The sequence below is a fragment of the Anthonomus grandis genome, chromosome 22, assembly GCF_022605725.1.
Source record: "Anthonomus grandis grandis chromosome 22, icAntGran1.3, whole genome shotgun sequence".
Lineage (NCBI taxonomy): Eukaryota > Metazoa > Arthropoda > Insecta > Coleoptera > Curculionidae > Anthonomus > Anthonomus grandis.
The window spans coordinates 23,960,407-23,976,005 of NC_065567.1; the positions used below are offsets into that span (position 1 = coordinate 23,960,407).

Consider the following 15,599-nt stretch of genomic DNA (forward strand, 5'->3'; position numbering starts at 1 on the left):
ATGCACAATTTAGGTTCAAATCAAAACAACGTAAGTAATCGTAATAAAATAATACTCATCGTCTTGCTTGGAAGATAAGTAACATTACATTAACTGTCTAAAATAAAATGAAAATATTCCAATTGTTTGATAATTATTACGAAAAAATTAGTTCGAAATCCTGGAAATTAAGAAAAATAATTTTAAATAAAATACTTCAAATGACGGTAAATACAATAAATGCCTGAAATAAAATATTCCAATTGTTTGATAATTACGAAAATTCGAAATCCTGGAAAAATTGGTCCAAAAATTTAAAAAAAAAATATTTTCAACCTGATTTATCCAAAAAACGTCAAAGTAACATTACGTTAAATGTCCAGAATAAAATGAGAAAAGGCTTTAGATCCCTGGAATATGAATAAAAATTATCAAATTGTTTGATAATTACAAAAAAAAAATTAGCCTGGAAAATAGGAAAAATTATTTTAAATAAAATACGTTAAATGCCTGTAAGATATGGATAAATGTCTGGATAAAATAAAATAAAAAATTGCTTGGAAAACAACTAAGATGACATTAAATAAAATGATAAACTACAAATGCAGTAAAAACCCAAAAAAAAAATCTATATTACGCACGATTCAGGTTCAGTTCTGACTCAGCAATCATAGAGAATCGCAATAAAAACCTGAAAAAAAATTACAAAAAGTACCATTTATTAAATTTTTAGACTAAATTAACAATAACTCACACAAAAAATCCTAGAAAATAGCATTAAAATACAGTAACACTTGTAAAGTTGACCAAGAAAAATCGAAATTTTTAATCTAATTTATTAATCTCAGACTCAAAAAACGTATACAATCGTAATAAAATGATACTACTAATCTGTAGTGACGTGAGTTTTATGGACATTCCGGTTCTATTAAAAAAATTAAGTGCAGTAGAAAACCAAAAAAAAATTCTGTTTAACGCACGAGTCAGGTTTAGTCAGACTCTAGAAAACCGCCTTAAAATACAGTAAAAGTTGAAAGATTGGCCAAGAAATTAAAAAAAAAAAACATTTTCAGCCTGGTTTATCGGTCTCGGACCCAAAAAACGCCAAAGCAACATTACGTTAAATGTCCAGAATAAAATGAGAAAAGGCTTTAGATCCCTAGAATATGAATGAAAATAATCCAATTGTTTGATAATTACAAAAAAAAATTAGCCTGGAAATTAGGAAAAATTATTTTAAATAAAATACGTTAAGTGCCTGTAAGATATGGATAAATATTTGGAATAAAATAAAAAATTGCTTGGAAAACACACAAGATGACATTAAATAAAATAATAAAATACTTCCTGAAGATTCCTGAAATATAAATAAAAAATTCCAATTGACCAAGAAAAATTAACTTTTTTGAACCTTAAACGATTCAGACTCAAAGAACGTAAATAATGGTAATAAAGTGATACTTATCGTCTGCAGTGGCCATAATTGAAAAATTAAATGCGGTAAAAAAACAAAAAAAAAATAACCTTTAGCAATCATAAAAAATTGCAAAATTTAACGATATTTCACACATAAAAAACGTAGAAAAACTCAATAAATTACTGCAAAACTTAAAATATAGACTAACAAAAAATCCATCTATTGGTCTCCAATTCAAAAACGTAAACAATCGTAATAGTGATACTCATCATGTGTAGTGACCATAATTACGTAACAAAAGTAATATTTTATGGTCATTCAGATTGTAATTGAAAAATGTAATGCATGAAAATCAAAAAAACAATTTATTTTCTGCACGATTCAGATTTAATTCAGACTCAATAATTGCAACCTGAAAAAAAAACAAAAACCATCGTTTCAATCGACATTTCAGACCTAAGCAGGGTACACAACAAGTTTACAACTTCCCTGAAAATTTGCACAGGAAATTAACAATCCGAGAAAAACCAACTTTTATAAGAGGCTTTTAAAATATGGACTACCGCAGTAGGAAGTTATGAAACTAATTTTTTTCAATAAAATTATCGACGATTCGATCTTCTTCTGGGTATTTGTTTACGAAGAAGCTTCTCGAGCAATTTAATCCTTTCAAATAGTCAAGGGACGCTAAATAAAATACGGCTATTTATAAAACTCATCCGTTTTCTTTTAAAGCAAACAAATTTTGTTCTAGTAATCAGATTTAATTGAACCAAAATATATCACCCGAATGTAAAAAATAGTTTACCCTTTACACCTTTAGCCCTAAAGATTTAGTAACTAATAACGTATTCCCGTTCCGTTCACGAGAGTAATTCAGCCCAGTTTCGAATAAAACAAAACATTTCGTGGGGAGTCTATAGGGAGGGAGAGGAAAAAGGTTCTTCCCGGTCCACCCTTTTTTTTTTTTTTGGAAAACGTTCCCGGAAAGCAAATCAGGTTTTAGACCGAGGAGTCCTTATAAGATCCGAAATCCGTTTGTCAATATTTGATTTGATGGTTCATCGAACCACGTGAATTCTTAAAGACCATTCGGACCCTGGATGAAACCGTCGAATTTGCATTCCGTCACGGTTAAACCGACGAATTTTAATTTTTAATCGCAGATCGAAAAATTAGAAACGTTCTTGATACGTTAGGAGATATACCGTGCCCATGTCTTGTTAATATTAAACCTTAAAATCTGAAATTAAAATAAACAGGCGTCAAGAAAGTTCCGACATACTACATGTTACATTATGGCGGAATTTTCCGCTTACATTTTTATGAATATCTTTAGAACAAGTTCCCAATGTTGAATTCGTATCATTATGAAAAGTACTTTTTTTTTCTATCGTGACCTCCACGTGGAATGTTCGTGATTTAAACGTTGGCCAACTGGGTAGATCTAATATATACCATGAAGTAGAATAGCAAAATTATTATGTGATTAAGACTTTTTAGAGGATTTGTATTGAGTAGGTTAAATCATACAAAAATTCAGATTTGTATAATAAGTCTAGGAGTTCCTATTGAATTTAAGACTCAATTCCCATTCAATGAATGATTCCTACTAATCTACTACTGATTTTTTTAAATTTATTTTTCATTCCTATTTTGCACAGGCATAATTTCATTATACTCGAGCTTTAGATGCATACTTCTTAAGGAATTTCTGCTTCACACAATAGAAGAATAATAATTTTGTAAAAAATTGTTAATTCCCGGCTCAGCTCCTATTTTATCGCTTTTTAAATTTAACGACCCTCAGGCTGCAATTTCATTTAAAACAAAGACTAACTAATTTTTTTTAAAAAACTCCCTAATTATAATGAATTTCTAAATTTGAAAACTATGTCATGATTTCCATCTATTAAAACGCGTTAATTTATGAACCGTAAAATTCATTAATTAAGCCCTTTGCAGTATAGATATTTCTTTTCAAACAAAGCGATGTAAATTCTGGTTTTGGTGTTTACACAATGGCATCCGGTGGTGTGAGCCCGATTATATCTCGTTTAATAAAAAAGTCCCGGTAGAGTGAAGTTTCATTCCGACTTATGAAGAGTGTTTTTTTTTAATCAGGTCTAAGTGAAACAAACAGTGCCAACGTGTAAAGGCTAATTAAAAAAAATGTTTAACCGGTCGTGATTGATTTAATACACAAATGTGATCGCCGGTACAGTAAAATGCAATCGAACCATTTGCTAAATATTTAGATTCTTTTATAGTTTACGCTTTTAGTAAGTAGGTTTAGTTTGGAAATAAACAAAATAAATGCTTTAAAAGGCTTCGCGAAAAAAGCGTTCGGAAAAACGATCATCATTATGCCAATTAACTTTTGTTTATAAGGGATGAAAAAGCTTAAGAAAACAAGTTTGTTATTTAGAAGTCGCTTTTAAAATACAACTTTTTTTTATCAAAAAAATTTACTGTCTGAATAAGGGGAGTTTTGCTTTTTTTTAACACGCCGTTTAGCAAGGACCAAGAAAATCAATGTGATATTAGATATGGTTTGTAAGAAATAATATCTTTTTTGAAGGTGGTAGACAATGGTACAGTGAAAACATCTTGTCGGACTTGCATTGTCTTATTTATTTATTGTAACACGACGTTTCGGTTGGTAAGTATCTCCAACCGTTATCAAGTGTAAACTGAAAGCAAACTACTATTCTATAGGCTTATATACTAGATGTGTGCAGCGATTTGGAAGGGGGGGGAAGGGAGGGAAAGTCATCCGTGAAAAAGAGTTGGAGGGGGGAAGGACACGCGTCTCTCTAGATCCTACACTGTCCTGAGAGTAGAGGCTTCCAGATGTTGGGTATATCGACGCTTGGCTGGCTGAAGATCCTCTGATTCTGTGAAATGAAAGCTGCCTCTACGAACTTCCTCTTCCGCCAGTGCTGTTCCTTGTGCAGAATCTTGGCTTCTGACCAATGGATATTGTGTCCATTATGCCACGCGTGCTCTGCTATCCCCGATTTGGAAACCTCTCCTCTTTGGGTCCAGCTGCGATGTTCCTTCCTAGAAATCAGAGCGAAGGAACATCGCAGCTGGACCCAAAGAGGAGAGGTTTCCAAATCGGGGATAGCAGAGCACGCGTGGCATAATGGACACAATATCCATTGGTCAGAAGCCAAGATTCTGCACAAGGAACAGCACTGGCGGAAGAGGAAGTTCGTAGAGGCAGCTTTCATTTCACAGAATCAGAGGATCTTCAGCCAGCCAAGCGTCGATATACCCAACATCTGGAAGCCTCTACTCTCAGGACAGTGTAGGATCTAGAGAGACGCGTGTCCTTCCCCCCTCCAACTCTTTTTCACGGATGACTTTCCCTCCCTTCCCCCCCCTTCCAAATCGCTGCACACATCTAGTATATAAGCCTATAGAATAGTAGTTTGCTTTCAGTTTACACTTGATAACGGTTGGAGATACTTACCAACCGAAACGTCGTGTTACAATAAATAAATAAGACAATGCAAGTCCGACAAGATGTTTTCAAATAATATCTTGTTATTTTTTATTGCCCATTGAATTGGATATAGTTATGTCTACGATATTTTTGCATAGGGTATTTATTTATTTATATTTTGCATTTTTTTAATTGACCCTTTTTTAGCTTCCACCTTGGTGCAATATTAAGGAACGTACATATTATTTTTATCTGAGGCTCCTGAACTAATTAACCTCTATGGTTTTACGTAAAAATGCCCGAAAATATCAATTTTTTAAATATCTGAAAATATAAAAAATTACCCCAGACTTTCTACAAAATATGACCAAAAATAGGTAGATATAACGATTTTCAAAAAAAATTACCCAAAAACTACTTAGTACTCTTACTGACAAAAATATGTTTATGAATTAGATGTATAAAAATTATTGAATTTTTATTTTTAATGGTTTTTGGGGGAATTTGTTGGTTTTTGTAAGTAGCTATTAATACTAAATGAAGATTCTTATTAATATTATTAAAATTTGTCTTCTATATCCAAAAATTATTTTTCCTAAGTTTTTTTAAAAAATGCTGTAATGGCAATTCTTTCAAAATTAAATAAGTATTTATTTCGAATCCAAATTTTCCAGTTTTTCCAAATTTTCAAAAATAAAATTTAAAAAAGAATCAAAATTTTTTGTTTCAGAAAGATCCTATAAGTGGCATGTTGTTTCTTTGAAAAATAATGTTGGCAGTGTTGTTAAATTTTTTTAGGTGCATTTTTAATTAAAAAAAAGAGACTCAAAGAAGGAAATCTGCCAAAAGTCTTTTCTTAAAAAGTTGTTACAAGTCGATCTTTTAATTTAAAAAATAAGTGAAGTTTTAATTTTAAAAAAAAAAAACATTTTTTGGATTCCAAAGTCAAAAAAAAAATTTCAAGTGTATTTTTTATTATTGTAAAAGATGAGTTATTAAAATCCAAAGATTCCTTCAACATTTAAAAAAAAAATGAAATTTTCGTTTTTTAGTTTAGAAATTAAATAAAAACTGCATTTTGAATTATTTTCGTAAAAAAAATTTTTTTAGGACTCAAAAAAGTAAATCTTAAAATTATCAAAAGTCAAAAAAAAAAAGTTTTTTTTTAAACCTGTTACAAGTAGTATCTCCTAATTTGAAAAACAAGGGTAAAAGTGCGGTTTTAATTAATTAAAAAAAAAAAAACATTTTAACTTAAAACTTTCTTTATTCAATAATAATAGATCTCGTTATAATTACAAGAAATTTCAAATAAATTGCTGTTGATTTGAATTTTTTATGAATTTTTAAAGTTGGATTAAAATAATTCTTGAACTATTTATGGAACAAATTCGTAACTTAAACAATAATAGACCAATTAACTTAAAACCTTTTTTCATCGATTAACAATAGATCTACAAGATATTTACAAGACATTTTAAGTTAATTGCTCTTGATGTAATTTTTTTATGAATTTTTAAACTTGGACTAAAATAATTTTTGAAACATTATTAGGAAAAAAAAATAACTTAAACAATAATAAATCAATTAACTTATAACCTTCTCCCGTAAATTAGAAATACTTCTGTAACTCAAAAATTTTCAAAAATCCAAAAAAAAAAATCAATCGAGAATGCTACTTTAATTTTTGTAATAGAAAACATTATTTTGGAACCCAGAGAAGCAACTTTTTTTAGTCAAGAATAAAAAATATATAATTTTACATACATTTTCCTCTTCCAGAAGTTTTTTTTATAATAATAATTTTTATTAGGCATAAATAGCTACAAAAACCAATAAATTCTTTAAAAAGAAAAAATCGACTCAAAAAGCAATTCTTTTATAAATTACATGTACAAATTATTCCAGCCAGTTTCATTTTTAATCCATTTAATTTTTTAGCTCCCGGATTAATTAACCTCTATGGTTTAACATAAAAATACTAACTTTTTAAAAATACTGAATATACAAAAAACTACATATGTGCAAAATATGAAAAAAATTAAAATAAAAAAAACTTCCTCTATATCCAAAAATGATTTTTTTCATCCAGAGCATTTTTTTTAAAAAAGATGCTACAAATGGCAATTCTTTCAAATTTTCTAAAAACATTTTGCACATTTTAAAGCTGCGGAACAATTATTTTGTTTCGGACTAAAAAAAATAAAATTTCAGTTGTGAAAAAAACAAAGAAGAAACCCTTACAGACTCTTCATAAATAAAATTAAAGGAAATCGTCCAAAAAATTAAATTTTTTATTTTTAAAACGATGCTACGAGTGGATTTTCTAATTGGTTTTTTTTTTAAGAAAAAAAAATTTTTTAGAAACCCAATTTAAAAAAAAAACGAAAGTGTGTTTTTATTTTCACAAGACGAGTTTTTGGGACCCAATGAAGCAATTTTTTTTAAATTATTCTAAAGATTTTAAAAAAAAAATAAAAAAAAACGTTTTTTAGAAATAAAATGAAAATGCAGCTTTGATGTTTCCTTAAAAAAAATATTTTTTTTTTATTATTATTATTAAAAGATGCTACAAGTGGTATCTCCTAATTTGGAAAATAAGGGTGGAAGTGCAGTTTATTTGTGAAAAAAAAATTTTTTTGGACCTTTTTAAAGGTGCTTTCAAGCACAATGTTCTTCAGAGAAATATATTCCTTCAATTTTGACACTGAATTTTAGTGAAAATTATATATATATATATAGTATTTTAATGAATTATTGGCATTGTAACTATTACAATAATTTCAATCAAGTAATATGTCTTAGTATAGAATGATGCTAATTATATTTATATGTTTTTAAAAAACCCTCTATTTTTTTTTGACATGAAGTCAAACCCTTCGGCTTCGGCGTATATCCAATACCAATTTTAAACCTTTTATCCCCTGATGATGGACACCGCCGTGTCCAAAACTAGTGTTGTAAAATGCTCGAGAATTTATTTTTCGAGAACGTTCCTCGAGCACGAACGAGAATTTTCAGCACATACGAGCATAAATGAAAAAAATGCAAAGGAAACATATTAGGAAAATATCTGAAATTAAAAATGTTTGTGTTTATTTATGTTCTATTTATTAAGTTTAACTTTCAAACAACCTATTTAGGAACTCTCCTCCGAACTATCCTCTCCCTCCTCGCGCTCGCTTGATTTTAAATCACTCAGAATTTCCGTTAAACCAAATTCAGACTCAGAAGAATCATCTTCTATGGTATTAATTTCAGCCCCAGATTTGGTAGTGAGTTTAATTTTTTTTGATTTCGGTTCCATTAAATTGGTAGAGGTGTTTGGCTGGCTGGTATTTGAGCTTATACTTTGACTCTTTAACGCTATGGGAACGTTCACATTTTTGGGGAACGTTCGGATTCATGCTCATTTGTGCTCTTGAGAATAAACGTCACAAAAAAAGTCGTGAACGTTCGCGAACGTTCTTCGAGAATAAACGGGAACGTTTCATTGCTCACAACACTATCCAAAACATAGGGAAAGAAAGGAACGAACGTTAAGGAATTTTAAATAACTAAATGTTTAATAAATAAGTGCAGGGAGACTGCAGGAATTTCATTTTACCTTAACCTACGACACAACTGCAAGTAAGGACTATTTCTTCACAATAAAATCTATTCTTTAACAGAAAACATATTTATTGTCTATTGATATACAGTGTGGTGACTTTAACTGGAATAAATTCAGTTAAAACTAATCAAAATTTATCTCGCAAAATTCCTATTGAGACCCGTCGATTTTTGTTAATTTTTTTTTCACATTTCAAGATAGTTTTTGTACTTTTTCACCTAAAGGGGGGGTCCAAATTAACCCCAACTTTTTTTTTCAAATGGAAAGCCACTTTTTTTAAACTCTTATTGAAAAGAGCCCTTTTTCTTTATTAAATTGCCCTATTTACTTTTGTGATTATCTAAAGGAGAAATACAAAAAAAAAAAATAAAAACCATTAAATGATTAAAAGTTGCGTTTAATGTATAAGATGCTCAAAATGAGCACCATTTACTTGTTGGCAAAGCCCAAGACGATAAAATTCGTTTCTGACATTTTCTAACACTTCTGGAGATATTTGTCGGATTTCTTACCTAATACGTTCTTTGAGTTCGTCTAGGTTTCCTGGTTTGCTCATATAAATTTGGCTTTTCAAATGTCCCCACAGAAAAAAATCAAGTCTGGTGAGATCGGGAGAACGTGCCGGCCACTCGATTGCACCCCTTCTACCAATCCAACTGGAAAATTGTCATCTAAATACTGGCGTACATTACGGGCATAATGTGGGGGAGCACCATCTTGTTGCATCCAGATTCTTTCATCATACAAATCTGGATCGAACTGACTCGGATATAAGGCACGTAAGACTGGAACTAGTTCATGTTCAAGAAATTCTAGATATCTTTCCCCAGTTAAAGTATCATTAAAGAATATGGGCCTTATAACTTGCCTGCCAATTATGCCAGCCCAAACATTAGTTTTCTGGGGATATTGTGTATTAGTTTCCCTTACCCAGTGTGGGTTCTCGTCAGACCAGTAGCGACAGTTCTGCTTATTAACATGGCCATTTAGGGTGAATGTAGCCTCATCAGAAAAAAGGATCCACTCCGAAGATATGCTTTTCGTCAATGGCGTTCATCATTAATTCACAGAACTCAACTCTGCGATCTGGATCGTCTTCCAATAACTCTTGAACGGGTTGCATTTTATAAGGTCGTTTGTTTGCACTTTTTAAAATTTTTAGCACAGATTTATGATGAATAGAGTTTTCGCGAGTTACTCTTCTGGCTGCAGTTACCGGATTTTCTTCCATCGCTAACAATACATTTAATTGGGTGTTTTCATCGATTTTAGAAGACCTTTGTCTTGAAACATCCCTCACGTGCCCAACTTCTCGAAATCTGCTTTCGATTTTAGTAACCGTACCTTGGTTAATTTAACAACTGGTTGAAATTCACTTTAACAGTGACACTACAACAATGTCAGGAAATGTCTCGATACCAATAAATTAAACAAACACGCCAATAATCACAAAAGTAAATAGGGCAATTTAATCAGGAAAAAGGGCTCTTTTTAATGAGAGTTAAAAAAAAGTGGCTTTCCATTTGAAAAAAAAAAGTTTGGGTTAATTTGGACCTTTGGATTTTTGGTAGGTGAAAAAATACAAAAACTATCTTGAAATGTGAAAAAAAATAAACAAAAATCGACGGGTCTCAGGAATTTTGCGAGATAAAATTTGATTAGTTTTAACTGAATTTATTCCAGTTAAAGTCACCACACTGTATATCTATCACAGTTCAGAATCGCTCTTATAGCTCTGTTCTGAAACTCTTGAATTTCGTAGTTCGGCAAATTGTATAATAAAGTCGAACAGAATTCAAAGTGGGGTGCGGCTATACTATTACACAACAGACGTTTTGTGTATTACGTTAGATATTTACTTATTCTAAATATAAAACCTATTTCTTTCGACAGTTTTCTCATAATATAATATGCACGATTTTTAAAATTTAGATTAGGGTCTATTAAGAAATTATATCCAGAACATTCTCATTAAAATCTTTCGTACTAATACGGTTTTCCGCATAGTCTTTTGATAAAAATCGGTAAACCCCTGATGGATTTTTATTCCGAGAGAGAGAGAGAGAGAATTATTTTGCACCCACGTCAGTTCGATCCCCCGGGTGGGGGTGGATTAGGGCGCCAACCCTTAAATCTTCAACAGAAAAGAGGGTCGAGTGATACCTCGTTTAAAAGCTCCCTTTAATCCCTACAAGTTGACGATATATTTAAATAAATATGAAAATGTTGTTTTTTTTTTGAGGTTTATTCCCAAGCTTGCTTTTTGATAATATAAATCTAAACTGTTTTGACTTAGATATGAATTTGTGCTGGTAGCAGAATTTAATAACTTGCACTTCCTTTAAGGATAAATTAAATATATCGTCGCAAGCAGCTGCACACGTGCATTATCTTTGCAATAAATCCTTTTGAATGATTTTGCAAAACACGATCGTAAATTTTACGGATATATAACACTTGAGTACGGCAATATGAGCCCCCCATAGGTTTACTAATATGCGAAAACATCATTATCATTTTAGAGGAGGGATTCGGATGAAAAATCATGGTCAACCCTTGCATTCACAAGGGGGGCGTTAAGAAAACTTAATATCCCTTGAATGATACATTTGTGTTGATTACTTCAAGGGATAAGCATATAAGGGATCGGCGAAGCTGTTGGCAAGGGATGATTTAATATCGCAGTTCAAATTGAAAAAAGGGCCAAGGAACATTTGCGTTTCCGTAGGGTGTTTTTTTTTGAGTTAATGCTTTAAATTTATTAATAATAAAGTGACGTCAGGCATGAGGGGGGGAGCTTAAAAATTGTACAAAAAATGCCCTTTTTTAAAAGAGTTTCACCAAAAATGTTTGTACCCTAAAAGACCCCCAAAAATATTCAATTTTACCTCCAGATAAGATTAAGGTATTAATTAACGAAATCAGGATAATTCATTAAAAAATTCTCATTAAAGATTTGTGGTTGTTCTTTGAGAACTGCTACTAAAAAAACATCAAACTTTACCAAAAACTCCTTCAAGAATATACCCCATAAATTTTCCTGTTATTGCCAAAAATAAATACAATATTCTTGAACTACTCTAAATTTCTGTTAAATACCGCAAAAACCTCATCGGTTCCCTTAGTGGGAAAACAACTCCCTAAAATTCCTTCAAAATTTATCAACAATACCGTGAAAATGTAAACTCCCTTCGTACAATAAACAAAAGAATCTCTAATAAGTATAGGGGTGGAACTTAAGGGCGGTTGATCCATATCAAAACGTAAATAAATCGTTTAGCATATATTCAAAAATGAACCGTTTTTTGCAAACAAATTGTTGCAAAACACTCATATCCCGAAATCTAAAAAAAATGCGAATATCTTAACAAATCGAAAATAGCATTTTTCTATTTTAAAAATAGATTAGCCGGATTAATACTAAAATTAAGATTTTTGGGTTTTGCAAAAATAAGATATCAAAACTTGAATTCCTCTTTTTTTTTTGGCAGGCCTCTCTGGTCGTTGCCATATGGTGCAGAAAGTAGTGAAACTGTAAAAAAACCCCATATAAGAAAAACAATGTATCAAAATAAAATAATTTATATACGTTTCCTAAAAACGATAAAAATAACGTGAGAAAATACCCTTTTTTTTTCATAGCATGACACGTGGCTATTAATTCGGTACAAAATGGCGAACCTCGTTTTTAAAATCCATATTTGATATTGCGCCTTTATTGTGTCCACGTATATTCATCCAAATTGAAGTAACAGAAACGAAATTTGACATGTAATTCCATCGACATATACGAAAAAAAAAAAAGTTCAAATAGCGAAGTCTTCATTTGATTCGTTAGCATTTTTCCATGGTCAACCCAATTTGAAATTCTAATTACTTGTAATATAACTTGAAAAGTCAGTTATTATATTATGGAACTGGCGTTTTACTCCCACACGAGGTGGGAGAGACTGAAAGTAGTTTTTATAGTAAAAATTCTATCGGTTTTATTTTAATAAAATTCCGAATCTTATTGGATCGTTTATATTGAGGTCAGTTCATAAAAATTCGATTTTTCCACCTTTTTCTATATCCTCGTTTCATTTTCTAAATAGTGTTTGGATCGCCTGGAAATAAAGTTTTTCTTCCGTAATGTGTCTTATTATACCCGAAAAACATCATTTTATTCCCATTCTCTTCTAATTTTTAGGCTGAGATAAGGATATATAAATGAGAACTCGATTTTTCCACCTTTTTTTATATAATCGTTTCCCTTTCTAAATAATACTTGGATCGCCTGCAAATAATGTTTTTTTTCCCGTTATATCTCTAATTATACCCGAAAAACATTATTTTATTCCCATCCTCTTTTAATTGTTAGGCTGAGATAAGGATATATAAATTAGAATTCGATTTTTCCACGTTTTTCTATATCATCGTTTAATTTTATAAACAGTGTTTAAATCGTCCGGAAATTAAGCATTTAGGTTCTAGGTATTTTTTTTTAAATGCAGGAATTTTTAAATTTTAAAAATTCCCTTAAAAGAGCAGAATTTTTTTTTTTGCAAATATGATTTTTCAGTTGATGTTTGGACCATATTTTTTTAAGGAAATCTAAATGCAGAATTATATCGCCAGTGGATTTTATACAAGATTTTTATAATTAGGTTAGAATTTTGTTGCTTGCAGCCGGTAATTTTTTTAATAAATACTATTTAGCATCATATTCTTGTATTAAAAAATTGGCAAAAAACAGAAACTGTATATGTAATAAGTTAGTGCTATTTTGTGATGTCCATAATGATAATTGTACTGACTTTATTTTATGCCATAAGTGTAATACCGTTCAAATGATTAATTTCGTGCTCTATACCGGTTTGCTAGATTACCTAATGATATCAAAATCATGTTATAATTCTTTTTTTAATGTTTTACCTTTTAATTTTTATTTAATTTATGTCAATCTAGGTTTAATTTTTAGCTTAGTCTTAGCGTTATCATTTTCTGTTTACAATAGTTGTGCCATTTTTAATTGTATCTACTTTTTATAAAAACCTGGTGTCAATAAATTATAATTTGTTTAATGTCTAACTCTAATAGTATCAAAATCCTATAATTTATGTATTTTTTTATATATATATTTTATAAAAAAAACCGTTATTTAGAACCCAAAGAAACAACTGAAATATTCAAAAAAAAAATGAAGTGGCATAAAATTTGAGTATTTTTTAGCTGATAGATGACAAATATGAAGTATCTTGCAAACATTAATTCATTATAAACCATAGACCTTTTAAAGACAAAACCCAACATATGTATATACATAAGCAAAAAATGAGTATATGATTTCGGGGCCTTGATAACTTTTATAATCCCTAAAAAGCATTTGAGTAAATTAATAAAGGAAAAAATCTTACCTTATCATAGTCCAAAGTAACTGGTGGCAAGGCATTATTGTCTTTCTGGCAAATGTACTTGCTGAAGAACACCATGCAGTAGTTGTGGAAGCAGGCATGGCAATCTAAAGAACAAGAAGTACCACAATAACAACAACATGTATTTTCACAAGAACATAATATATGATGGAACGAGAGGACACGGGCGCAGCCATTGGTACTAGGAGTTGTGAGCCCCTTGGGGTCTAAATTGAGCCCGCAAAAAAAATCGGTGTTAAGGTTATTATTTGAGGTTGCTGATTGCAGTTCGTGGTCGTTAGTAGTTGAGTCAGTTATGTCAGCAGATGCATTATTCATCTCAACGTCACCACTATCTTCCTGCTCTAGCAGGAGGGATGAAGAAGAAGATGGGGTGGCCGGTGACTCGGTTATCCCCACGGTCCTCGAGGGGGACAACGAGACCGACCGGTTAATTTCCCTCAACATGTAATTGTCCGCATCGATATTAACCAAAGGCAGCAGAGATTTTTTCGGATCCACTAATAACGTCATGCGACGGTACATTTTGTCAGACTCTTGCTGCTGCTGGTCTTCAGTCTTGTTTTCGCTCATCTTGCTCTCATTGTCATCTGGTTTTCTGTCCCGTCTATGAACAGACAAGACGTTGTTCACTTTGTCAGTTAGATGGTGGATAAAGCAGGTGGACAGCAGCGAAAAGTCCGGCCAAGAAGCAGAAGCAAGTAGCAACCGGCGGATGGGACAACAACCGCAAACCGCAACAAACAACGCACGCTCGTACGGGGTCGGTCGGCTCAAGCCGCTCCTCTCACCACATCGGATCGGAACTCGGAACTGAATCGAGAAACGAGAATTCAACTGCTGATGTTCCCATCACAGCTCCAAAACCACATCGTACAGGGGTTGTGCGCGTGCGCGAGCCGGGCCTCATGCCGGTTTCCCGCGACGTTGCCAAGTGGTGCGGCCCGATAAAACGAACGTTTTACCGGTCTTGGTCTTTTGCTTGCGTTTGGGTCTGGTCTTTGGTCTGCCTGCCTGTTCATGAAAACCCGACTCCTATAATACACCAAAGGTTAACTAGATTCGAGTTTCTTTTTAACACGCCTCGCCTAGATAAAACTTATGTACGGTTTCAAATGCGGCTCGGAGGACCAAAATGTCTTTTTCAATTTCACTAAGGAACATGGACGTTTTATCAAAGTGTCGAGAAGACTAATCAAAATAGCACAAAATATGTTTTTAAAGTTTTCCGATATGGTTATAAATCCGGCTCTGGAGGACCAAATGTGGAACTTCATAAAATTTCAATTTCAAGAGTAATAGAAATTTGATCAAGGTATCTCGAAAAGTAATCAAAATAGCAAAAAATACCTTTTTTAATTTTTTTTTTATATAAATCCGGCTCTGAAGGACCAAATTTGTGACCTCATAAAATTTCAATTTCAAGAAATTCTACCAGAAAATATCTTTTTAATTCTTCTCATGCAATTTCAAATGCAGCTCAGAGGACCAAAATGTCTTTTTCAATTTCACTAAGGATCATGAACGTTTTATCAAACAAAGTGTCGAAAAAACTAATCAAAATAACACCAAATATATTTCTTAGTTTTTCTTATACGGTTCTAAATCCGGCTCTGAACGAGCAAATTTCTAACTTCATAAAATTTCAATTTCAAGAAAAATAGAGATTTGATCAATATAGAAAAGTAAGCAAAATAGCAAAAAATACATTTTCTAATTTTTCTC

The 15,599-nt window shown here is 31.6% G+C and overlaps 1 protein-coding gene across 3 annotated transcripts in view; it reads right to left on the reverse strand.

The window, feature by feature from the left end:
• Nucleotides 1-15,599, reverse strand: part of LOC126748963 (phosphatidylinositol 3-kinase regulatory subunit gamma) — a 142,620-nt gene that overhangs the window by 57,207 nt on the left and 69,814 nt on the right. For 2 of the 3 annotated variants that reach the window (XM_050458517.1, XM_050458519.1), the window contains one exon: nt 13,857-13,960. In XM_050458517.1, the coding sequence (XP_050314474.1) occupies nt 13,857-13,960 (104 nt within the window). Of the gene's footprint in view, nt 1-13,856; nt 14,719-15,599 lie in introns of those variants that run through there. The other variant, XM_050458518.1, reaches the window with a different exon arrangement.